At 43.5% G+C, this 25,381-nt stretch overlaps 1 protein-coding gene across 3 annotated transcripts in view; it reads right to left on the reverse strand.

Annotated features, from left to right (window-relative positions):
* Window positions 1–516: 516 nt before the first annotated feature.
* LOC126088562 (protein mono-ADP-ribosyltransferase PARP16) overlaps window positions 517–25,381 on the reverse strand; it is a 59,623-nt gene continuing 34,758 nt past the window's right edge. The window contains exons 3-6 of one of the 3 annotated variants that reach the window (XM_049906749.1): window positions 20,389–20,592; window positions 12,482–12,656; window positions 11,987–12,140; window positions 517–904 (exon numbers count right to left, since the gene is read on the reverse strand). In XM_049906749.1, coding sequence (XP_049762706.1) covers window positions 742–904; window positions 11,987–12,140; window positions 12,482–12,656; window positions 20,389–20,592 — 696 coding nt within the window. In that variant the 3' untranslated portion in view covers window positions 517–741. The remainder of the gene's footprint in view (window positions 905–11,986; window positions 12,141–12,481; window positions 12,657–20,388; window positions 20,593–25,381) is intronic. The other 2 variants (XM_049906751.1, XM_049906750.1) reach the window with 2 other exon arrangements.

Consider the following 25,381-nt stretch of genomic DNA (forward strand, 5'->3'; position numbering starts at 1 on the left):
AACCACACATCATCATAGCAGAGCACAGCACAGCATTTTCTTTCTCACAGTATCACGTGTAGGACTAATTTCTGTTAGTCACAAAACATCAGTGCTACTAAAGGAGCCTTAACTGGTAAAATAATTCTCAGTTCCTAAAATTCACTAAAATACTGTACCTTAAAAATTCCTTAGTCTACTTTATGTTATCTTGATCCATGCGGGCCATTAGCAAAACATTTAGGTAAAAAAAAAAAATATATATAACTCACCTGACATCTAGTGTCATGTTGCAGAAACACACTGCTCAATGCTGCCACAGAGTTAGTTTAGTTACTGAATTCGACAGAGGGTTAGAAACCAGGATAACACAAGTAATCATTGTAAGAAATGAGAGACACACACATTAGAGTATTAATCAAAGAAACAATGCATTAAAACATTAAGCATTGTGACTGTACTGAGATCAATATTTTAAAAATTCTCATCAGTCTTAATGTTGTTAAAAAAATATGGGTCAATAATTAGTTAAATGTCTTTCCAGTATGAAAAGTTTGTACTCATCACTTCACAATATATACATGAATTTATAAAAAACAGAATTTCAAGAATGCCTGCACTCCGACACTCTAGATATTTCAGTGTCACAACATGTAACATCCACAAAGCCTCACTTGAAGTATACACACAAATTGCACTTCACTTATTATATTACACCTTTAATCATAATAAAATACAACTTTTTATGTATATCACAAATATTCAACTCCAATTCCAGTTGGGTCGACGAAATAGTAGTCTCAGGTGCCTCTGAAGTACCTGATTGTTGGAGAGACCAACAGATACGAGGAGGATGCAGTAGCCCATAATAAATGTGAGTAACTTATGATTCTGTACCCACGATGTTATACCAGTCCAGCCAACCCTGCACATTGTTGAATGTAAATATTACATGTATTGTTCTATGTTCACAAATATACATTACAAGAATAAAATACAACAATTTACAAATTCTACTAAGGGTATGTCAGAAAACCATCTCATTAAATGCAAATCATTTAAAGAAGAAATCATGTGAAACTTATGGAGTGCTGAGAGTGAGTTGGCAGCTGCAAATTAAGACTTGAAATTATAACTATGTATTAATCAATTAATTCATTTTTTAATCTTAAGTGCCTATGATCATAAATTGTATTTTTTCTTTTTTGTGTGTTGGAGGAAAACGGTATCATAATGTTACAAGAAATGCATGTAAGAAATAGTCACAGGTATGAGTAATTTATCAATGATTATAAATGAGAACTTCTGCAAAAAGGAGAGTAATATGTCCATCCAGTTGTTGTTACTATTATCTTGTACCGATTTTAAAAAAAAATAATGATGCTCCTCAGAAAAATGTTTATTAAAATATTGATTGGGGTTGGTTCAGGGCAGAATATACTCCTGCTCAGAATAAAATAAACAGGTGAGTTGTACATCAGCTAACTACTGACAAGTTGGCACGACCACCATTACTGTAAAACACAAACTGATGGTAACATACCACCTAATGGAATAGCAGTGATCTTAAGGTTGGTTAGTTTAAAAGAGGGGGGAGGGGTGACCAAACTGCTAGGTCATCGATCCCTCATTCTGATTAAAACAATTCCACAAAGATGGGAGTAAAATAATCGAGACATACAAAACACAGCTGGAAGAAAGGAGAAAACCACATAAATGACAGAAGGGCAAAAATGCTAAAAATGGACAGAATCGGACAAGAAAACCACAGAGAGAGACGCAAAAAACATGTAGAAGAGATCAAAACAAGAGAATAAAAAGGAGAAGCCAACCACTCTGCAACACAGTAAAACCTCCACGCTAAAAGCACTAGGCTGGAGGACACAGAGGGACAAAGGACATGCGCTAAAACTTAGATCAAATGATAAAACTGACATAAAACTGAAGCTGCTGTTGAGGCATTGTCACCCAACACCAAAGGTAGGGTGCTGGGAAAGTTAAAAGTCCGCTGCAGAGTGGCTAAAAGTAGGCAGTCCAGCAAGAGGTGGACGACTGTCATTTGTGAGCCACAGTGACACCGAGGTGGGTCCTCGCGACAGAGGAGGTAACCATGCATTAGCCACATATGGCCAATGCGGAGCTGGCAGAGGACAACTGATTCCTTGCGAGAGGACTGCATGGAAGACTTCCACACATTCGTAGTCTCCTTAATGACACGCAGTTTGTTGTACGTACTGTTATGCCATTCTGTCTCCCAAAGCCAAAAAACCCTGCAGAGTATGACAAAACGCATGTCAGTTTCGGAGATACCCATCTCCAGAAGCGATTTCTGCATAGCCTATTTGGCCAACCTGTCAGCAAGTTCATTGCCTGGAATTCCGACATGTCCTTGGGTCCACACAAACACCACTAAGCGACGGGACTGTTCCAGGGCATAGATGGACTCCTGAACGGACACTCCCAAAGGATGGCGAGGGTAGCACTGGTCGACAGCTTGTAGGCTGCTCAAGGAGTCAGTACACAGGAGAAATGACTCGCCAGGGCATGAGCGTATGAGCTCAAGAGCACGAGATATGGCCGCCAGATCTGCAGTGAAAACACAGCAGCCATATGTGACCATCAGCCATTGAGTCGTCGGTGTAAACCACTTCATATCCCCGGTACATGTCGAGAATTGAAAGGAAGTGATAGCGGAGAGCTGCAGGGTTAACGGAGTTCTTAGGGCCATGCAAAAGGTCCAGAAGAATCTGCGGCCTAGGTGTACACCATGGAGGTGTACATGAATGGACCTCGAGAAGAAGTGGTAACGGGAAGGACTCCAGTTCAGACAGAAGGGACTGGACGCGAACCGCAATCATAAGCCCTGACCTGGGCTGCCAGTGTGGGAGATGAACCACCATGGTTGGGAAAAGGAGACGGTAATTTGGATGCGCAGGGCAACTAAGAACGAGTGCAACGTAACTGGCGAGCAGTTGTGCACGCCTAACCTTCAATGGAGGGACTCTGGCCTTCACCAGGACACTGGTCACTGGACTCGTAAAAGCTGCCATCACTAGGCGAACGCCACAGTGGTGCACTGGGTCGAGTAAATGCAATGCTGAGGGCGCCACCAATCCGTAAACCAGACTCCCATAGTCAAGGTGGGATTGAACAAGGGCTCAGTAGAACTGCAGCAGTGTAGAGCAATATGCTACCCAGTTGGTGTTGCTCAGGCAGCGGATGCTAGCACTTTCGCTTCAGCTGACGAAGGTGAGGTAGCCAAGTCAATTGGGCATCAGAAACCAGTCCTAAGAATCGATATGTCTCCACTACAGTGACTGAATCGTCATTAAGCTAAAGTTCTGGTTCTGATGAACAGTGCGACGCCAACAGAAATGCACAACACACGACTTCGCGGCTGAAAACTGAAAGCCATGGGATACAGTCCACAACTGCGCCTTGTGAATGGCTCCCTTTAGGTGCCGCTCAGCAACACCAGTACTGGAGAAGCAGTACGAAATGCAGAAGCCATCTGCATACAGAGAAGGGGAGACCGATGGCCCTACACCTGCTGCTAGACCGTTAATAGCCACAAAAAATAGAGACACTCAATCAGAGCCCTGCAGAACACCATTCTCCTGAATACAGGGGGAACTATGGAAAGTACAGAGTGACAGGAAGTTCTGGATAAAAATCGGGAGCAGGCCCCGGAGACCCCGCTCATACAATGTGGCAAGGATATGATGTCGCCTCGTTGTGTCGTATGCTTTACGTAAAAATCAAAAAAGATGGCAACCAGATGTTGGCATCGGGAAAAGGCTGTTCAGATGGCAGACTCAAGGGACACAAGATTATCAGTGGTAGAGCAACCCTGGCGGAAGCCGCCCTGATACGGAGCCAGTAGGCCACGTGACTCCAGGACCCAACCCACCTGCCGATACACCATACGTTCCAGCAGCTTGCAAAGAAAGTTGGTGAGGCTGATGGGCCGGTAGCTATCCACATCAAGCAGGTTTTGACTGGGTTTGAGCACCAGAATGTTGGTGCTCTCCCGCTATTGTGATGGAAAAATGCCATCACACCATATCCTGTTGAAGGTGATGAGGAGATGTCGCTTGTAGTCAGACAAGAGATGTTTAATCAGCTGACTGTGCATCTGATCCAGCCCACGAGCTGTGTCGGGGCAATTTTCAAGGGTGCTGAGGAGCTCCCACTCTGTAAATGGGCTTTATAGGATTCACTGTGGCATATAGTGAACGAGAGGACTTTCCTTTCCATTCGCCATTTGAGGGTACGAAAGGCTGGGAGGTAGTTCTCCGTCACAGAGGCTCGAGCATAGTACTTAGCAAAGTGCTCGGCAATCGCATTTGCATCGGTAGATAACACGCCATTGATCTTAATTCCAGGGATACCTGTTGGCGTCAGGTACCCAAAAAGACATGTGTGACCTTCGTCCGGAATTGGGAAGGTGACGTATGGCACCCAATGGTCGAGATGTATCTCTCCCAACACTCCTGTTTCCGTCGTTTTATAAGCTAGCGAACACGGGCACAGAGCTGCTTAAAGGCTATTAACTGCTCCACAGAAGGATGCCGCTTACGTCGCTGTACAGCTCGCCAATGCTCTAATTGTCTCAGCGACTTCTGGCGACCACCAAGGGACTGTCTTTCGCCAAGGGCAGCCTAAAGAACAAGAGATCACATTTTCCACTGCAGAAACAATTATTGTAGTGACCTGCTCAAAGACAATATCAATGGCACCATGCAGGGGAGATTCAGTGGTGACAGCAGAGGTGAAGGCTTCCCAGTCTACCTTGTCTAAAGCCCAGCTGGGTAGGTGTCAGTGGACATGGCGCCAGGGGAGTGACAGAAAGATGGGGAAGTTATCACTACCACACAGATTGTCATGTGCTCTCCAGTGGATAAATGGGAGAAGGCCAGGACTGCAAACCGAGAGATCAATGGCCAAATATGTGCCATGTGCCACACTGAAATGTGGGGGCACCTGTATTTAACTCGACCTCTGCCACCCCTTGGCCAGTAAGCATGGCGCCACCCCACAAGGGGTTATGGACGTTAAAATCTCCTAATATTAGGAAAGGTGTAGGGAGTTGATCAATCAGTGCAGCCAATTCGTTCAAGGATACTGCACCATCTGGAGGAAGATATACATTGCAGACAGTTATTTCCTGCATCGTCCTTATCCTGACAGCTACAGCTTCAAGAGGGGGGTTTGGAGGGGCACAGGTTCACAACACACTGAGTTCAGGACATAGATGCAAACTCCACTTGACACACTATTATAGTTGCTACGGTTCCTATAATATCCCTTATAGCCATGGAGGACAGTGGTGTGCATTGCCGTGAACCAGTTTTCCTGGAGGGCAATGCACAAAGCAGGTGTAAAGCTTAACAGTTGCCATAGCTCAGCCAGGTGATGGAAGAAACTGACGCAATTTCAGTGGAGGATTATGTGATCGTGAGACTGGCAATCTCAGGGTCACCTGCTGCCATCAGATGAGTACCTGTGCGATTGACATCCACTGTGTCTGAGGGCCTCATCCTCAGACACAGAGCTTGTACGTAGTGGTGGTGTGTTTGCGCCACTGCAGTGCCTTGGTTCTGTGGGGTCTCTTTCTTTTTAGGTTTGTCTCACCACTCCTTAGGTTTGTCTGGCTGAGAGGGCTTCATTGATTCAGTCTCGGGGACTGAGGAGGACCATGAAGCCCTACCTGTGGTTGCTTCAGCCACTGGCGGTTGTCAGCTTTGCCTCTGGTAGGAACCTGGGAAGGGAGTGACCCAAGGGATCCCTTTCTGGCGAGAGAAGCCAAAGACTTACATTTCTCCAGCTGAGAAACAGGGACTGATGTCCCCGATGATTGGGGGGGGGGGGGGTGGGGGGGGCAGGGAGAGGAGTTGTGAGGGGAGGGGGCAGGTGGAGTCTGAGCTCTGAGAGCCACCTGTATGCGGCGGAATGGAAGATGGTAGAACCGCTAACGTAGTGGCGGCGTAGGTTGATGTCATATGCACGGGATGCCTCTCATACGAGGGCTATCCACAAAGTACATTATGTTTTTGAATTAAAAATAAATAAAGTATGGGAAAAATTTTCTATTATATAAAGATGAAAGCCACACTTAAATAATACTTTTCTACATAGTTGCCATTTAAATTAAGGCACTTATCATAGCGATGGAAGAGCTTGGAAATTCCTTCGTTGTAAAATTCGACCGCCTGCGCCTTCAACCACGTGGTTACCTCTTCTTGAAGCTGTGCGTTGTCATCAAAACGCTGCATAGCCAACCACTTCTTCATTGTTGGGAATAAGTAGAAGTCGCTCGGTGCCAGGTCGGGACTGTACGGCGGATGAGGAAACAACTCCCACTTAAAAGATTCGAGAACTTCACGAGTGGCATTTGCCATGTTGGCCCGAGCGTTGTCGTGAATCAGCAAGATCTTTGAGCCCAACTTTCCCCTGCGCTTGTTTTGTATTGCTCTTCTGAGGTTGTGTAGAGTTTGGCAATACCTTTGAGAGTTTATTGCAGTTCCTCTTTCCAGGAAATCCACAAAAATCACACCTTTTCTGTCCCAAAAGACAGTCGCCATCACCTTCCTTGACAACATTGTCTGCATGCATTTTTTGGGTTTTTGGGGGGAATTTGTGTGCCCCCCCCCCCCCCCCCCCCCTGCATTGACTGCAATTTTGTCTCGCAGTTCACATGCTTAACCCATGTTTCGTCACCAGTAATGATGCGATCGAGTAATGAGTCGCCATCTTTCTCGTAAGCGTCCAAAAATGTTAACGCTGCAGGCATTGCCTGATTTTTGTGAATCTCTTGTCACAATTTTTGATATCCATCTTGCACAAAACTTGTGGTAACCAAGCTTTTCGGTAATGATTTCATGAAATTTGTGGAAAACTCATAGAGTGTTCCGTTATTGTGAAATTACAGTTTTCACGGACCGTGGCATTGACTTTCACTATGCTGGGTCTTTCACTTTGCTCTTTGTCGTGAACGTTAGTTCAGCCATTTTTAAATTTTATAACCTATTGACGCGCTCCACCTTCAGTGATTATGTTGTCCCCATACACTTCACAAAGCTGCCGATAGATTTCTATCGGTGTACAGTTTTTTGCAGTCAGAAACCTTATTACAGCACGCACTTCACTTCGCGGCATTTTCAATTAATGCTGACATTTCAAACTGTCACAGTAACTCAACGGAGTACAGCACAAACCTCTCACTAGCACGGCAGGATGCCGACTGAGCGGCGGAATGCCACGACACCAAGATGGCCGCGCTAGCCCCGCACCTAACAGACACAAACAAAAACGTAATGTACTTTGTGGATAGCCCTCGTATTTTCTCTCAGCCTCAGTGTAGGTCAGTCGGTCCAGGGTCTTGTATTCCATTATTTTTCTTTCTTTCTTGAGAATCCTGCAGTCTGGGGAGCTAGGCAAATGGTGCTCTCCGCAGTTGACATAGATGGGAGGCGGGGCACAGGGAGTACCATATTTACTTGAATCTAAGCCGCACTTTTTTTTCCGGTTTTGTAATCCAAAAAACCGCCTGCGGCTTAGAATCGAGTGCAAAGCAAGTGGAAATTCTGAAAAAAGTTGGTGGGTGCTGCCACAACTTGCTTCTGCCGTTGAATATATGTAGCACTACACAGGCATGCTTTGTAGGCACAAAGATAAATACTGGCGCCAAAACCTGTGCGTCAGGAAATAAATTAAAAAAAAAAAAAAAGGTGGAAGACGAGCTATTTTCTCCGCCCCAAGTTTCGACCACTGCATTTTCATACATTATCCAATGAAGTAAATACAAATTCCGTGTTGTTCATCTTAGAATGTAGCAGCATTTCAATGTACTACGAAAATCCGACTGGCAAGACTGTTTGGGATGTTTGTCAATATGGTCAGCTCTACGTTCTGAATTTTTTCCTATCTGTGATAAGAGATGGTTGCTAATAGCAACTTTTATAAATTGTGAATCACATGCAGTATTCTCATCACCATAATAATAATACGCATATCAACATTTTGCCATGTATTGTTTCATGTTTGCTGCTATCTCATTTAAATCCTGTCTGCCTAATAAACTACAAAACTAGAGTGAGACAACAGCAAACGCGGAAGAATATACATATCATGTCATGTTTATATTCGTATTATTCTTATGCTTAATAGTGATACAGTCAGAAATGGAGCACGGCAATTGACTAGATTTTTAAATCTAAGATGTTTCTAATTTCTGTGTAGAATGTAATGTAATAAAAAGGCGCCTGCAAAAATTTTCAAACGGTGAAAAATTTTCGCTAAAGTCTCGTTCAGAACATCTTCTATCATACGCAGTCTATTAGTTGGTTCTTGTTTATCATTATCAAAGAAAGCAGCAGTGTAAGTAACAACAAATAGCAGTTTCTTAGCATTGTTTCTCTCTCTCTGTCATTTTTTTTTTTTAAAAAAGCGGCAGTAGCACGCACAAAAGCAAGCCATGCCACGAGCGGCAACAGGCCGTAAACACGCACTATCAGAATGCGACAAACAATGCATGACACAGTACAGTAATGCATTTTCAGCTTAGAGTGATAAACACCTATAACAAAGAAAACTGTGCTTATCAGATCAAAGAAAAATAAGCAATCAATTCAAACCAGACGAAGCACGTGGAAAAGGAAGGGTACCCGTATAAATACGGACGGAGCACCTGACGCATAGCAATGGCTACCTGGTAAAGCTTAACTGCTAAGCTTACGACTCGAACCAAACTACTGTAGCTGTATCATCATTCATTCGACCTAAATTGTGTCTCATATTAAAATGGACCAACTTTGTTTCGATTTGGAGATGCGGCCTATAATTTTTCTCTCCCCTTGAATTTCGAGTCTCAAATTTCAGGTGCGGCTTAGATTCGGGAAATTTTTTTTCCTTGATTTCGAATCTCATAATTCAGGTGCGGCTTAGATTCGAGTGCGACTTAGATTCAAGTAAATACGGTATTGGAATGTGACGGATGTCCACAATCCAGACAGGTAATGCTGGAAGTACAGCGGGAAGATGTATGGCCAAACTTCCATCACTTAAAGCACCACATCGGAGGAGGGATATATGGCTTGACGTCACAGCGGTAGACCATCACGTTGACCTTCTCGGGTAACATGTCACCCTCGAAGGTCAAGATGAAGGCTCCGGTGGCAACCTGACTATCCCTCAGACCCCGGTGGAAGTGTCAGACAAAATGGACACCTTGCCACTCTAAATTGGTGTGCAGCTCATCGTCAAGACTGCAAAAAGGGGGTCCCTGTGAAGTACGATACCCTGGACCATATTTAAGCTCTTATGGGGCATGATGGAAACAGAAACATCCCTCAGCTTGTCACAGACGAGGAGTGCCCATGACTGGGCAGAGGATGCTGTTTTGATCAAGACCGACCCTGACCGCATTTTGGACAAGACCCCACCTCCTCAAATTTGTCCTCTAAATGCTCCACAAAAAACTGAGGTTTCATTGACAAGAAAGAGTCCCCATCAACACTCTTACATACGACGTACCGGGTTGAATAAGCTTTGTTGCTGTCCTTAGCCTGGCGTTCCTCCCATGGTATGGCCAGGAGGGGAGGGGGGGGGGGCAATTTGGGGTTGTATTTCTTAGCACTGAAGTTAGACCTTGACCACTTAGAGACTGCTGGTGTTCCACCACCAGCAAGAGATAACGTGCTATGCTTCATGGCATGTCATCTGCCCTGATGCCACCCACTCCAACCAGGGACCATCCCAGCCGCAGCAAAGGCCACCTGGCAGGATGGCCATTGCTGGGAGTCCCGATGCGCCAGGGTGACGGGCATCTACTCCTTGGCATATGTGCATCACATAAAGGACGTAACGTGTTAAGACTCCTTTTAGTCGCCTCTTACGACAGGCAGGAATACCTCAGACCTATTCTAACCTGCGGACCCGAAGGCGGGGGAGCAGTGATCTTAAAATACTGGATGAGATAGGAAATGGTGAGAGGTGACAAAATTGATGGTGAAATTATTATAAAAGGCAATGTTTCATTGCATTTGTTCTGGAGAACAAACAACAATTACATAGCACACAGTCAGTGCTATGGAGAAAAATGTTTACTGAACTGAAGTACCTTTTGCAGCATACAATTCTTCTTGTTCTGCTACTGTGTATTTTTTAATTTCAGCACTACATCATCCTTACTGAATGCAGTTAATTATTTATTTAAACAACTGAAGAAATATACCCTATTTGGTGAGATTAGCTCTGCTTGATTAAAATCATCATTTGTGGAAATGCAAGCCATCAAACGACTAACAAAATAATATTTAATGATCAAGGAGCTTGCCACAAACAGAGGTGATAATTTCTATCACTTAAACAATGGACATGACAGTTACACCACAAAGATGGAAAGATACACTGATTGATAGAATTTCAGATTTTCAATTTGACTTCTATGATATTGTACTAAGAAATCACGTGACCTTCTTCTATTGGAACATGTTCTATTGCAACATGTTACGTCAATGATGTGACGACTGGAACAGTAGTTAGTGGGTGGATCCGTAAGATGGGTTGACATCTGTATTTTTCACAATGATACTTCATTAGCCAAGTGAGTAGATGATACAACATTACTTTGAACAGATGGCAACCAGTTTGAAGAGCATATTTATTATTCAGGGCACAACAATGGGTAGTTAAAGGTAAAGTACTGGATGTGTTTCAGCTGTTACAGAACATGGTTGTACTTCATAATAAAGGCATGGTTGTTACAGACTGATTAATAAGTGTATACAAAACATTTGGAGCATACAGCCTGTCGTCCATGTACAAAAGGCAGTGCTTGTATGCAAAGGCCCCTTCATGATCTTCAACATAATGGTAAGAGGGCTCGTCAGCATTGCAGATATGTCAACAGATGGCACACCATATGATAGGGACTTTCTCCTAAGGAAAACTAAATAACACATTGGTGTTGCACATTGGCGTATGTCTGTTTCTTTCATACTTTAACTATGTTCTCATAATAACAACTTTCATAAAAACTGATCACCTAAGTGGCAGTGGAAGTGTAGCTTGCAAAAGCCACTAACTTGCTTTCTGTCAGAAAATGTTGTGTACCAAACCTGACACAAAATAAACAAGAGTGACATTGCAAATGTATGTGCTTACCAAATATGTTCAAAGCTAGAATCCTTTGAGTCTACACACATTTGGATTTATTCCTCCCACAGCTCAAAGGCATTTCTGCATTGAGTTTACCATTAGATTGTATAGTGGGTCTGCTGCTGACTCTTTCCAGTAAAGCACAAGATCACACCTGCCACTGAGTTAATCCATATGGGCAAACTCTGCTACCACAAAAATACGCAGTTCACAATTTAAGAATACACATACACTAATATACTATAGCCTGTAGTGCCTTAGTAATATTAAGAATTCTTGTTTGTTTTTGTAGGATATAACACATGAGCAGATGATGTCAGCATCTTTTAGAGTGCATTATTCAGTACTATATTACACTAACTTTGACTGTCATAGAAAATCCCAGAACTTCTGAACTGTGTGTACCCTTAAAAGCAACTGTAACGTCTAGGAGTTCTTAAACCTCAAAGATGTATGCTCCACTTATAAAATTACTAGAGCAGTATTTCTACAGCGGAATGGTCGCATACATGCTGCAAAGATCAAGGGCACTTCTTTGTGAGAGATACCTCATGTTTCCCCTTTTTGCCAAGTTTACTCAGTGTATCTCAACTATGGCACCCATTCAAAACTTGTTTAATTTGATCACTTCATGAATGGAGCTTTTTCTGTGTCAGGCACTTAACTACATGATTATTTTGGGCATGTAGTAATGATTTATTTCTCTGTGTTACTGTATGCCATATATAGACTGTTTCGCTATTTCCAGCGATTTCTTCATATAATCTCAATTTTCAGGAACATACAGTAGAATAATGCCAACAAATATAACAATTCTACACAGTTAAATCTCACATATACTACCTACCTTTCTGGTGACGCTTGTGGTTTATTGTACACCAGTAAGTAACGCACTCTGACGAGGTCACTGTTTGTCACCAATATATATTTTTCAGGCACTTCCCCACCAATGCTATCGGGTGGTGCCTTTTGTTTTTTGCGAGAAGGTGCTGCTGCTGCTGCGACAATAAAAGATCAAGGTCAAAAAATGAGCTCATTAAATCAACAACACTGTATACATAAGTTGTTGGCTATTTCTTGTCAACATGTTGGTTAAATTATGTGACAACAAATTATTTTAAAATTTAAAGAAAATGGTAAATGTATCAATCACATTGCTTGTACAACTACCTACCACTTATAACTGTTCTGGGGGAGAGGGTAAATATCTGGATGCTATAGTTAATAAGTGTCATTGGACGTAGCTTATAATTCAATATTTCATTTACAGATTACAATGTATTATTCTTAAACATAACGCTATGCATATAGACATATACCAACACCTGTCAGTTTAACGTACATTTATTGACTGGCCGTGGATAATGTACATCAGGATGGTCAATAGCTTCACAAAGAGCTACAATACTCAGAGATGGCCCTAGTATACTCTTTCCCCACCCATAGCCAGTTGGACTGTATGGAAGGCTCATTGACATTTCAGTAGACAGATAAATTCCAGAACCAAACAGAGAGTTCTGCAACAAGAAAACGCTGGTTTTAATTATGTGGAAACTTATTTCAATTTAACAGTATGAACTGTAGCAACAAAGCACAACAGTACCAACCTTATTTAACTGTTGGTGGCAAACATTGAAGCATTAGCTACATTTTACAAATATCTGACACACAATAAGTATAGGTTTTGAATCATGGGAATAAGGTAGGTGAAACCATTATTTAATTCTCATTGTTTTCTATAATCTACAATGACATTTTTAATCTATGCTAATTTTTAGAAAATTTATAGGAATTTTTTCTTGCATGAAAACTCACAGGCTCTGACAAATGTTTTGGTAAAACAGCCTCCAAGTGTTACATCATCTGGCTTTATACTTTATTTCAGTTGGACAAATGCTGTTATCTTCTAACAATAACAATGACTACGGTCTTAAACAAAATGAGTAATTTATTGTTAACAAGACAATAGTTGAGCAAATGCTGAGAAATTATGACAGTGTACATGACAACATACCATAACAAATGTCTTAAAGAACAAATACCTTATAAGTGAAACTGCTCTTGGCTTATACATAGTGTAATGAGCAGCAGTGCTGCTTTGCTAACTTTCTGCTGGGCTGCAAAGACTTACATTTTACTTCTAATATTGTCCTGAAGTCAAAGTACAACTTTTTCGCATCTACAGTTAATATGGCAGTTCTTACACAGGGACAAAGTGGTGCATATCTCCAAATTTTCAAACTCAATACCATTTTCCACTAAATCAATACTTACCTGCCAATGCTTTCACTACTTGTTCCATACACATATGGAACACGTATTAATCAGAATGTGACAGTGTAACCAACCTAATTATTGCAGCAAGAAAATGTATACATGTTTAATTTAATTTTTTTAACTTCCAAATAAACATTAATAATCCAGCTCTGAATTAAAATGGTACCCAATGGGGCATGAAGAAATCAGGAAAGCATTAATCAAGTATGCTGCTTTTGTCAGAATTTGCCTTTACTACTACTACTACTACTACTACTACTACTACTACTTGTATAATGACAGGTTTTCTAAATTATGGTTCTGCAGAAAACTGCCGAAAGAAGGCTGAGCTTCCGATCAATCCAGCTGTATATGTTACTATCTGTGACCAAGCTCCGTAGCATATCACGCTGTTAAGGGTGGAGATTGCTGCTGGTCTGAAGGCATAAACAAGTGGGTTGGCTTTTGTCACACACTTTCCAGTATATCATTAAATGTGTACTGAACCAAAATAGTGACTTGTCAGTTCTCTACCTCAAAAATCACCAACCTCTCACAGCTTTTAACATCAACTGAAATGCTGCATTTCGAAGACTTCTATGAAATGACTGAATTCTGATAGGTAGTAAAAGTAAAATGTAGCAATGCTGGCAGTTTATGCGAAGTAATTTCTATCAGTAGAGCAGCTACATCTGTGTAGCTCCGTTACTTCTGACTTTCATTGAAAGCTCAAATTTTCACTGAGAATTGCAAGTGCTCCTGTGGACTGATAAACATAAAACATAATTTTATATTAAACTTTAAGAAGGAAGGTACTTTGATAGCTATTTAAATCCATTTTGTAATATTTTATGAATAGCGGGTGAACGAGTGCACATTTCCAGACTTCAGGAAGTTTTCTGTCAACCAATTCTGTCATGATTTGTGTGAGTTCTCTGACAGAATTTGGTCTCAAGTCTATAGACTGCCTTGAGAGTTCCCGTACAGTGTAAATAACACTAAAAAATTTCTAATTTCTGAGCACTGATGCTCAAAATAAATCAATGTTCAGCAGACAGTGAACAAACACAATTCTCAGTTGCTTCTTATACCACAAAAGAGCAGTCCAATGAAAACTGAACACCAATCACAAGTAGGCCATGGAATGATTCCAAGCAAAAGTAACCACCACAGTGTTACGACATTTATGCCACTTGGAGATGAGATGATCAATTCTTGCTTTACAGAATGCTGTCAGCCACTACCACACCCACCCTTGGACTTCCTTGTCGCACTGAAACCAAAATCCATGCATGTCTTTCTTCAGGTCATCAAACATGTTAAATTCCCAAGGTGAATGATCCGGGCTGTAGGGAAGATGCTGTAGTGTTTCACAACCAAATAGTCTTCATTTGATTGGAAGTGTGGGGGGCAGGAATTGTTGTGACTTCCTCCTCCGACTGTAGAGGACCTGCTCATCGAGTTCAAGCATGGAATCACAACCAATGTGCAGTGCTCTGAAGACACTTTGCACGAACTGTGACACACCATAAAGTCAAAACTCCCACGAATGCTGACATACAGAATCACCCTGTTGATTCATATCACCCGTCCCCACACTACCAATCAGATGAAGTCTACGCTTTAACGATTTGGTTGTGAAGCACTGCAACATCCTCTGTACAGCCTGGATCTTTCACTATGTAATTTTCGCATCTTCAACAATATAAAAGAAAGACATGTGGCCAACAGTTTCAGTCAGTCAAAGAAGTGCAAGAGTGGGCGGGGTTGTGGTTCTGTCAGCGGTCGACCACGTTCTACAAAACAGGAATTGATCATCTTGTCTCCCAGTGGGATAAATGTCTTAACACATGTGGAGATTACTTTTTGGTGGAATCATTCCATGATCCTGTTGCTGTCAGTGTTCGGTTTTCATTTGACTGCCCACCTTTTCTTCTATAACAACTCACTCAAAATCATCCCCTGAGTGGATAGCAAATAACTAATTTTGGGGATAAGAGTTTTTCTTACATTGTGTAGTGCATCAATTTACAAAATTGTTAAGGCTTTCGTGGCCACTTGTTGACAAACTGCCTATTGGCTTCTGTCTCGGGTTCTTCGGCCGACGTTCATCTAATGATTTTTCTGACGTTTCGCCAGCACAAGTGGCTGGCATTGTCAAAGCTTCACCCTCCATTGCCGGTGGTGAACTGGAGCCGAGCTCGCGGCCGCAGACTATATGTACCTGGCGCGCCAACGTCTGAGGGCTTCTCCGCGGTCATTTCCGGTGCGGTTCTCCTCTTGCTACCTGCGACGGTCGTTCGCTGCAGTACGGGAAGCCAGGACCCGTTTACCTTAAGGCTTTCCTCTTTCTTGTTGAAACTGTTCGCGTGTTTTTGTATTTCTACAGCTTCTCTGAACAAGCGCGTGTGATAGTGCTTCTCTACAGCCAGAACTTCCGTGTCGGCGAATTTTATTACGTGGTCGGTCTCATTCAGTGCGTGCTCTGCCACGGCCGATTTCTCCACCTGCCCCAGCCTGCAATGTCGCTTATGCTCTTTGATCCTGGTGTTAATTGATCGTCCAGTCATTCCGACAAACTTTTCTGCATGTGACACTCTTTGATCTTCCTTGTCGGTTTGAAAATCGTCTTTACGCCATGTTTGCGCAATATACGGCCGATTCTGTCCGTCACTCTGGGAATGTATGTCAGAAAGGCCGTACCCGACATTTCTTCTTCTGGTTCCTTACTTCGCTGAGTGTTTGGCTCTGTTACACTTCTAATGTAATTTGTGGAGTACCCATTGCTCCTCAGAACAGTTTCCAGGTGTTGCATTTCTCGTTTGAGGTGTTGCGGCTCACATATTCGTCCTGCTCTCGTTACGAGCGTACTAATCATGCCTCTTTTCTGGCTCGGGTGGTAGTTTGACAGTTTGTGAAGGTATCGGTCCGTGTGTGTCGGTTTTCGATACACGCTGTGTCCCAGGTTTTCGCCTTCCCTTGTGACCAGCACATCTAGAAATGGCAGTTTCTTGTCCTTTTCTACTTCCATGGTAAATGTTATGTAGGCATGGAGGCTGTTCAAGTGTCTTAGGAAGTCACCGAGCTGTTTTTCACCATGGCTCCACACCGCGAAAGTATCATCGACGTACCTGTACCACACCTTAGGTTTGCAAGTCGCCGAGTCCAGTGCCTGTGCTTCGAATTGTTCCATGAAGAAGTTGGCCACCACTGGACTGAGAGGACTACCCATGGCGACGCCTTCCAGCTATTCGTAGAAATCCCCATTCCACGTGAAATAGCTCGTGGTGAGACATGCATGGAAAAGCTTTTTGATGTCTTGCGGGAACATGGAGCCGATGTGCTCCAGAGCGTCACTGAGTGGCACTTTCGTAAATAGCGAAACAACATCAAAGCTGACCAGGATGTCGTTTGGTGCAAGTTTCAGCTTCTTCAGCTTCTCAATGAAATGTCCTGAGTCCTTAATGTATGTGTCGGTCTTCCCCACGTGTGGCTGGAGCAGAGGGGCCAAGTGCTTTGCCAGTTTATACGTTGGTGAGCCAGGAGCGCTAACGATCGGTCTCAGTGGAACGTTGTTCTTATGGATCTTGGGTAATCCATACAGCCGAGGTGGTAGGGCTTCCGTGTTGCGCAGGTTTCTCTGTATGTCCGGCCGTCTTCTCTGCCGGTGGACATACAGAGAAACTGGCAAAACACTTGGCCTCTCTGCTCCAGCCACACGTGGGGAAGACCGACACATACATTAAGGACTCAGGACATTTCATTGAGAAGCTGAAGAAGCTGAAACTTGCACCAAACGACATCCTGGTCAGCTTTGATGTTGTTTCGCTATTTACGAAAGTGCCACTCAGTGACGCTCTGGAGCACATCGGCTCCATTTTCCCGCAAGACATCAAAAAGCTCTTCCATGCATGTCTCACCACGAGCTATTTCACGTGGAATGGGGATTTCTACGAATAGCTGGAAGGCGTCGCCATGGGTAGTCCTCTCAGTCCAGTGGTGGCCAACTTCTTCATGGAACAATTCGAAGCACAGGCACTGGACTCGGCGACTTGCAAACCTAAGGTGTGGTACAGGTACGTCGATGATACTTTCGTGGTGTGGAGCCATGGTGAAAAACAGCTCGGTGACTTCCTAAGACACTTGAACAGCCTCCATGCCAACATAACATTTACCATGGAAGTAGAAAAGGACAAGAAACTGCCATTTCTAGATGTGCTGGTCACAAGGGAAGGCGAAAACCTGGGACACAGCGTGTATCGAAAACCGACACACACGGACCGATACCTTCACAAACTGTCAAACCACCACCCGAGCCAGAAAAGAGGCATGATTAGTACGCTCGTAACGAGAGCAGGACGAATATGTGAGCCGCAACACCTCAAACGAGAAATGCAACACCTGGAAACTGTTCTGAGGAGCAATGGGTACTCCACAAATTACATTAGAAGTGTAACAGAGCCAAACACTCAGCGAAGTAAGGAACCAGAAGAAGAAATGTCGGGTACGGCCTTTCTGACATACATTCCCAGAGTGACGGACAGAATCGGCCGTATATTGCGCAAACATGGCGTAAAGACGATTTTCAAACCGACAAGGAAGATCAAAGAGTGTCACATGCAGAAAAGTTTGTCGGAATGACTGGACGATCAATTAACACCAGGATCAAAGAGCATAAGCGACATTGCAGGCTGGGGCAGGTGGAGAAATCGGCCGTGGCAGAGCACGCACTGAATGAGACCGACCACGTAATAAAATTCGCCGACACGGAAGTTCTGGCTGTAGAGAAGCACTATCACACGCGCTTGTTCAGAGAAGCTGTAGAAATACAAAAACACGCGAACAGTTTCAACAAGAAAGAGGAAAGCCTTAAGGTAAACGGGTCCTGGCTTCCCGTACTGCAGCGAACGACCGTCGCAGGTAGCAAGAGGAGAACCGCACCGGAAATGACCGCGGAGAAGCCCTCAGACGTCGGCGCGCCAGGTACATATAGTCTGCGGCCGCGAGCTCGGCTCCAGTTCACCACCGGCAATGGAGGGTGAAGCTTTGACAATGCCAGCCACTTGTGCTGGCGAAACGTCAGAAAAATCATTAGATGAACGTCGACCGAAGAACCCGAGACAGAAGCCAATAGGCAGTTTGTGCATCAATTTAGTTTGGTTTCTTCAGTTTTCCTTCTAAACGTACAGACGTCCAAGTCTTTTATGGTTTAGTCATTTTTTGCATCATCTCTTTTGTAAATGCTTTTTATAGCACAAACTTATTACATTTTTGCTTTAATAGTCATGGGTCTGTTAAATGTGGTATGCCCTTACCTTTCTCAGAACTGACTTACCCAGCCAGTCTGGGGGCCTACAGTTCAAAGTATACTCTGAACCATGATGCAACTCAGCAATTTACAGATTAACAACCTCTGTTAGATGTGAAAGAACTGATAATTGACAGATAAAAAATTCTTGGTCAGTGGAGGGGTTAAGAGACTGAACAGAGAAGTCATAAGTGCCTAAGCCAAGAGATAGCTCTCTGGAGGGAGTTATGTCTTTTGAAATTTGGTCAAATTACGAACGTATGTGGGAGTGGTAAAACTGAGGCACTGGAAGCAATATTGATGCCAGAGCTGGGAAATAATTAAAGGGCGTAAAAGTATATGGGACAGTCTAGTATGCAGGTTAGAACTGATATGGGCTCCTCTAGGAGCTATACCCACCTCTGACCCCTGCCAACCCAATTAAGGGCTAAGACAGTTACAAAGTAAAGAATGCCTTCTAACTGGGAGGATATGTAACAGCCAAAGGGAGAAGGCCAAAAACGAAATAATGAGCATCAGTTGTACTGACAATAATAAAATAAGGTGAGAAAAATAATCACATCAGTAGATGCGTGAGTGAGGACAACATGTGGCAACTCAGCACGCTGGACACCACCCCCCTCAAAGCTGTCCACCAGCGTTCTGTTATAGCCAACATGTTAAAGATGGGAACAGCACTCACTATTTTCGAGGAAGTATAAAAACCTATTCACCTGTGGGGTGGGTGGCGTATTGTCGGAAAACACATTATAAGTAGATTAGGCAGACCTCCAACATAGGGCCTTCACATGCACTTCAGCTGGAACACACACCTGAGAGCAGATGTCAGTGGTTGATGCTCCTTGTACGCAAAATGAATCTGATAAGTTAGATGATTAGGAAATTTTTGCATAGTGACTGCATAAGTGAGCAAGAGTTCGTACCACTAGGAATGAAGAGGGAAGATTCCTGCTTCAGCAAGGAGACTGCCAACGGGACTGGTCAGGAAGACACCAGTGTCCAGTCGTATTTTACAACAATGGACTGGGTCCAACAGTTTCGTGGCTGAAGGTGTCACTGAGCCATAAATCTGGCAACCACAGTCCAACTGGAATGAGACCAGAGCCCAGTAAATATGGACACGAGTAGCACAATCTGCATCCTAAGAATTGTATGCAATGAAGCAGGAACCATTAAGCTTTCACATGCATGTAACATTTACTTGATGAATACAGAGCAGCCATGCCAGCTTTTTTTCAAAGAAGAGTCGCAAAAATCAGGACTGTGAAACAACATCCAAGCATTTGGTACCCAAGTACAGTTCTGGATCCAGATAGATGATGGTAACACAAGAGAAATGCACAACGCGTTTTTGCAGGAGAGACTTGGAAGCCACACTTATTATTAAATTGTTTATATGTTTATCTCTATGCTCAACATTTTACATTATCTTGATTCCTTCTTTAATTGTCCAGTATGATCCAGGCTGGTTACAGTTTCATTACAAGCGTATACAAGAATTCAGCTTAATGTTTGAAAGTTTATTTGTAAATATGAATTATGTAGTACGTATACCACCCAAAACTGACTGGCACTGCTTCCTGTGCTAAGGTATTCCTTGTGATATGAAACAAAAGTTATAAACACATTTAAAAAAATAAACTACAGTACAAAAGAGGTCATTAAACAAATGTCACAAAACAGACCTTATTTAATAACTGTTGCAAGCCATACTGAACAATGGAGTAGAAATTCTCAAGTCGGCTGCCATGAAAGGCAAACAATGTTTTCCTTCCTGCTGACAGGTCAGACCAAGCTTCTCTTGCTGCTTCACTCAAGGTGACAGAGAAAATATGAGCAGGTGGTTCATATGGTATATCACACTTCACCAGTGATAATACTGAAGAAAACTGTAAATAATAGAAAATGTCTTACTCATTGTCTATGCAATATAAATAATAGAAAATTTCTTACTCATAGTGCATGCAATACACTTACAAAACTTTCTTTAAAGCTACATAATAAGGTGGAATAAATAACAAATATAAAGGCTATTGTTGACCTTTCGCACTTAAACTACTTTCCAAGTAGAAGTAATGCATTCTCACATTACACATACTGTATATGCAATGCCAAGGGGGAGGGGGTAGTCCTTTGAATATATTCACATTTTGATATTTTTATTTTCACGTTAAGCAACAATTTCTCAAAATTACATCTTACTACAATTATTGTATTACCATCAACTACAATATTTTAAGGCATATTATTTAAAATGTTTATACTGCCAGTGCAATGACATTAATGCAATTTCAAGGTAGAGACTGTCTGATTTAACAACATAGACGCTAATTTGATCCAAATCTTTTTACTGTCTTTCTTAGCTAAAAGTTTGTGCTCATAATTCCACTGCACATGGATAATTTTGTTTCATAAATAGGAATGTTGGGTCTGGAATTAGGCAGTGCAAAGTTACAGTAAAATGAGGAAATTTTAGCGTAAGAAGAATATTCAGAACTACCTGCTAATAACATTATCGCTTAGTGCAAGATTATCTCCTTTGAAATATGCTATTGGGAAACTACAAATTTCTGTGAACATATGTAGCAACACATATGTTACTACACTTTGCTGCCACTAACGCGACACATATCACACAATTTAAGTAGAGTGCCATTTGGATGCTCCAGGTCCAGTGTCTCAATTGCCTGCAGCCGAGAGCCAGTGGCCCCAGGTGGGCAAATTCGCTTTATATTGCTGTGCACCAGCTCTGGCTGGCAGTCTGTACCTGTCACCAGTCTGTAAGTATCAACAAGTCAGCATTCATCACTCACCTCTATCTGTATTTAGTCATCTCTTGCCTGTACCTGTTCAGTACACTGTCACTCCTTGACCTAATAACCATTAAATTGTCCCTCCACAGCCTAATAAACTGTGGATTTCATCTAGTTGCATTTTTCATTGTGTTCCGAAGTCACATCACAAGTAGCGGCAAGTCAAGCTTTGGTCCTTTCCTGTACTCCACTTGGAAACTTGTGCGAGCACAACTTTCGTGATTGTTTTTTCCTGTGCTTCTACAGCAAAAGCAACTACATATGGCTGCCTTTGACCACTTCATGGCTACACTGACAGTACAGATTCCACTGTTTTTCAGTGCACCATCACAGAATTCCTCCATCTGACGACAATTCTACAAATTGGCAAGTCTCTGCCACAGATTGGAAAGTCTCTGCCACATGACTCTGCCTCCACTTCCATCACATTTCGGGTTTGGCAAGCTTCTGCCTACAGCTCCACCAACACTTTGTCGTCTTTTGAGTAACAGACATGGACACTGGTAGCATTTTGTTTTTGTTATTGCCTCCTTTTCAGGAATGACCTGCTCCTGCTCCTGCTCCTCTGTTACATTCATTGACTTTCTTTTCAGGACCAGGCCTTCCTCTCTTCATTGTAGTAGACCGTTTCAGGATCCGGCCTTCCTCTCTTAGTTGTTCTGTTCAGAGGAATCCTTTTCAGGACCAGGTCTCCATCTCTTCATTCATTGGCCCCCTTTTCAAGACTGGCTATGCTCTTCCTTGTGGCCATACTGAGCCTGCAGTTTTCTTCTCATTGCTCAGGCCCCCTGACTTTTTCCAAGTTACACACTCCACTGCATCAGTCCCAGTGTCTTTTTCTTTCTCGAACCCCATCACATCCAATGATTTCACCATGTTTCAGGGATGCAATGCCCTACCTCATGCCCAACAAAGTCATTCATCAGTGCATTCCTTCTTGTTGGGATTCGTCCTTGAGTGCCGTTTTCTGCAATGTCCAATCAAAGCAGTGAAGGATGGCATTGTCGCTTTTCATGGAGCAAATCGGATCGGCACAACAAGCCTGCCAGGTGAAGAGGAAGCTGCTGCAATCGCAGCCAGGAAACCTTGCTGCAACGGACAACGCCATCGTCGACAATGACAAAGACAGCACCACGGACACTTCCCTCCTGCTTTGTAAAATATGAGAGAGCTGCATGTGGACACTGGAGCAGCTGTTTCACTCTTCAACTCACAACTGCATGCTTGGCTTGGCTCCCTATCATTGGGTCCCATCAAACACTGTCTGGCAAGCTACACTAAATAATATTTTCCTATTCTTGGTTGCGCCCTGCCACAATCCACAGTTGGCACCACAAACTGTTTTTTTCTCCCTTGGCCAGCACTTACAGTACCTTGCGACAGAATCCTTATCACTTTTGTTGAACGTTTCTCAGGCATTTGTTGGTTGTTTGATGCCCTCCATTCTTCCTTATATTATTTGTTGTTTGTCTACTGTAGTAGATGCAACTTTCGCGGCACTGTCATACATTTTTTTGGTCGAAGGTTTCCCTTGTACAGTGATTTTTCGGCTCATTTTCTTTTACGATTCTTACTTCCACCACAACATCCAATGGCCTCACAGTTCCCTACAGCAGCGCATTGCCCCAGCTGTGCCCGCCCAACTTCCTGCCGGTGAATCACAGTAAGGCCTCTCAATGCCTCTACCAATGATACGGGCACCTCCTATTCTGCTGCAGGCACCTCCTGCAGTGATGCGGCTGCCCCCTCACCAGCTGCAGGGCCTCCTGCACAGACACAGTCACCTCTCACCCCAACATAGATGATTTATGCAATGATGCGGGTACCTCCAGGTAACTCCACCACCACCCCAGACACCACCTACACCACCACATGCACCTCCTGCTCCTCCGCAGGCGCCATCTGCACCTAAGTGGCCACCTCTTACCCTACAGAGGCACCTCCAGCACCGATGGGGAATCCTCCCACACTGATCCAGGTGCCTCCTGTACTAAAGCGGGCACCTCCCACACTGACATGGGCACCTCCAGCTTGAGGATGAGTGCCTGTTGCTTCCTGCCAGTGCTGCCTACCTTCCCACTGGACACCACAGCTCCCCATCTTACGAAACCTAGGGATGACTCTCGCCTAGTGTTGTTGGGGTCATCCACCGGGCTTTCCTAGAGGGGAGAAAGGTGCAGGGCCACACTCCATGCACTACCACCCCTGCTCACACGTCCAGGACAACTGCTTCTGACACTATGGATGTGTCATCATCAGCAGATTGTAAGGGAATGGGAATCTGGTCACTCTTCTCACCCAAGGAAGGAGGGGTGTAGTAACCATACTGTGGTATGTGGTACACTACTACTGTGGTACACATCACACAGTTTAAGTAGTGTGCTGTTCAGCTGCTCCAGACCCCCACCAGAGGTCACCAATCATGGTCCAGCACCCAAGTCACCTGCAGCCGAAAGCCAGCATACCCTGGTGTGCAAAGGCTCTTTATACTGACATGCATGGGCTATAGCTGGCACTCTGTACCCGTCACCAGTCTGTAAATGTCAACAAGTTCGTAATAGTCAATTGTGTGTACCTGTCTATCTGTACTCATCTCTAGTCTGTACCTGTTCTGTACCCTGTCATTCCATGACCTGTAAAATTTAAAATTTTCCTGGCAAATCAACAGTTCAAAGACATTTTGGGCTTGCAGCTGGTTGTCGTAAACTTCATTGCACTATATTTCGGCTGGACAACTGCCAGCCATCTTCAGGTGAGCCGAATGAGGACTGACGAAGACGTTCTCCGCTCCGTCTTATATAGTGCGCTGACCATATTGCCGCGCATGCACTGAAGTCGCAGACACTGAAGGACCACACTGCCCAGCGACAGCGCCCTCACTGGTGGAACTGCAACACTCAGCTGCCTCCAGTATTGTCGCTGGCCGCAGCTATCGACGTCTTCTGGCTTCTTCGTCTCGAGCAAAATTCAGAGATGACAGATTTATTCAATTGGTAACCACTGCCATGGTTCATTAGATTTCCCACGATGTGTATTTCAACGGATTCTTTGATAATGGAGTCCTAAAAAGTTGTTGCTGTGGCCAAAATTGAAGTTTTATCGTACTCCATTGAATGTCAGTTGGAAATACCATGTTCCGCAATTGCAGACTTACTGGGTGGCAGTAGGCAAGTGCAACATTGATGTTCTGTACAATGCTCTTCCACTGTACGCGTTGTCTGTCCTAGATAGGCCATATTACATTGATATGGTATTTTGTAAATTCCCGCCTTCCGCAGGAACAAATCGTCCTTCACTGATCCCAGCAAATCCGAAATCTTAGAAGGTGGACGAAAAACCACTTTCACATGAAAATTATTAAGAATCCTCGCTATTTTGAAAGAGAGATTTCCAACGAAGGGAAGAAAAGCTAGGGACTTGGTTAGTGCTTTCTCCTCTTTATCCACTTCCCGGTTCCTGGCTCTAGTTGAGGAGGCCCTGTTAATTTGCCGAGTCGAGTATCCATCGTCTCTGAACACCGTCCTCAAATGTGCAAGTTCCTTGGGCAAATTCTCTGCATCTGACACTGTATGTGCCCTGTGAACAAGGGTTTGAAGTACACTCATGGTTTGGGATAGGTGATGGCCATTTGAAGAATGCAAGTACAAATCAGTGTGTGTGGGCTTACGATAAACAGAATGTCCCACTGAGCCATCACTCTCCCGTTTAACCAAAACAACCAGGAATGGAAGGCAACCATCTTTCTCTAATTCCATAGTAAATCGAATATTCTCATGGATGGAGTTAAGATGATGAAAAAACTCTATTAACTTTTCTTCTCCATGGGGCCACACTATGAAAGTATCATTGACGTACCTCCAAAAGA

This window comes from Schistocerca cancellata, chromosome 6 (assembly GCF_023864275.1).
Source record: "Schistocerca cancellata isolate TAMUIC-IGC-003103 chromosome 6, iqSchCanc2.1, whole genome shotgun sequence".
Taxonomy (NCBI): domain Eukaryota; kingdom Metazoa; phylum Arthropoda; class Insecta; order Orthoptera; family Acrididae; genus Schistocerca; species Schistocerca cancellata.